Source organism: Colobus angolensis, unplaced genomic scaffold, assembly GCF_000951035.1.
Source record: "Colobus angolensis palliatus isolate OR3802 unplaced genomic scaffold, Cang.pa_1.0 Scaffold60, whole genome shotgun sequence".
Taxonomy (NCBI): Eukaryota; Metazoa; Chordata; class Mammalia; order Primates; family Cercopithecidae; genus Colobus; species Colobus angolensis.
In genome coordinates, this window is record NW_012119599.1 from 84,927 (window position 1) to 86,395 (window position 1,469).

Below are 1,469 nucleotides of genomic sequence, written 5' to 3' on the forward strand. Positions count from 1 at the left end.
ACGGTGAGTGCCCGCCCCGCCCCCGGGGTGATAGGAGTCAGGAAGAGAGAGGACCTGAGACTCGGAGGAACTGGAGAAGTGGGAGAGGACGGGGTGGGGGGGAAGTGGCGAGCCGGGCCGGGCCACTGGGAGGGTGTGGCCAATGTGGTCTTTGTGTTGAAAGAAGCAGGAAGACGGAGGCTGGGGGTGGAGGGGGAGGTCAAGTGGGAAGTCCCTCCTGGAATCTGACTGCAGTCCCCGAATTGCAGCCCACTGTCTCTTCCGGGCCTGGGGCAACAGCTGCATCCGAGCTGCCCTCCCCCAGTCTGGGTCCCCTAGACCCCCTGGAGGATTCTTGTTGCAGGGAGTGTGGGCCGAGCGGGAGGACTGTCAACTCTGGGCTCTGGGGAGGGGTCGAGGGGCCTTTTGCCTTTATTTGCATCTCTTTGGCCAGGGTTGGCCCTCTCCGCAGTCCCCGGCGGAGGAAGGAGAGGGGGAGGGGCCATTGTGTTGGGAAAGTCCCCTCGGGGAGGGGGGGAGTCTTGGGGAGGGAAGGGTTAAAGGTCCCCTGCCTGATGGGCTGTTAACCCTGTGGTGCCCGGGGAGCCCCTATCCCTGCCGGCTGGCGCTGTAGCCCGGGAAAGTGAGTCCTGGTTTCCCATCCCCCATTCTGTCCCGGCAGCCCAAGGGGAGCAAGGAAAGAGAAAACTTCCCTAGCTCAGTTCCTGGAAGCCCTGGAAGGGGACACCGATTTCAAGGCCAAGGTCATAGATGTGGAAACTGAGGCCCTGGTTGTAGGCCTTAGGGAACCCTCAGACCAGGATCTGGTGGGACGGGAGGGCAGGAGCCTCCTAGGGCGCTCAGAAGGGGGTGGGGCAGGAAGGCCTCTCCCGCGTCCCAGCCCCCAGGCCCGCGCTCTGAAGCTGCCACAGCCTCTGGCCTTCTGGTCTCTAGGCCTCTGCCACATCCGGAGGTGTGGCTTCCCTGTGGTTGGACACGAGAGGGCAGGAGACCTGAGGCTTGTGATCTGGGTGGGGTTCAGTCGCTGTATCCCTGTGTGACCTTGGGAGGGCCTCAGTTTCCCTGCCTGTCACATGGAACAGGCAAGATGTGGCCCCGTTGGGAAATAGAGGTCGTTAAGCCTGACCACCCCCGGGGTCACCTGTCTGGCCGTCTACCTTCCACACTGACAAGGGCCGTGGGGGACGTAGCTGGCCGGACAGGTGACCCCAGAGCGGCGTCCCCAGGTCCTTTTTGCTTTCTGGTGTCTGGGGAGGAAAAGCTGAGAAATAGACTCTAAGACGGGGCGAAGGATCACTAGAAATGAGTCGGGGAGCAGTAGCTGGGAAAGAGGGAAGCGGGCCCGTACACTTCAAGGCCTGGAGGGGTAGTGGGTGCTAACCGCGCCCCTCTGCCTCTCCAAGGTCCTCAGCCCTCGCTCTCGCTGGCGGAGCAGCACCTGGAGTCGCCCGTGCCCAGCGCCCCGGGGG

At 63.4% G+C, this 1,469-nt stretch overlaps 1 protein-coding gene across 1 annotated transcript in view; it reads left to right on the forward strand.

Annotated features, from left to right (window-relative positions):
• Positions 1-1,469, forward strand: part of BBC3 (BCL2 binding component 3) — a 13,027-nt gene that overhangs the window by 5,056 nt on the left and 6,502 nt on the right. Inside the window, exons 3-5 of the mRNA XM_011963138.1 lie at positions 249-348; positions 662-1,026; positions 1,404-1,459. Coding sequence (XP_011818528.1) covers positions 249-348; positions 662-1,026; positions 1,404-1,459 — 521 coding nt within the window. The remainder of the gene's footprint in view (positions 1-248; positions 349-661; positions 1,027-1,403; positions 1,460-1,469) is intronic.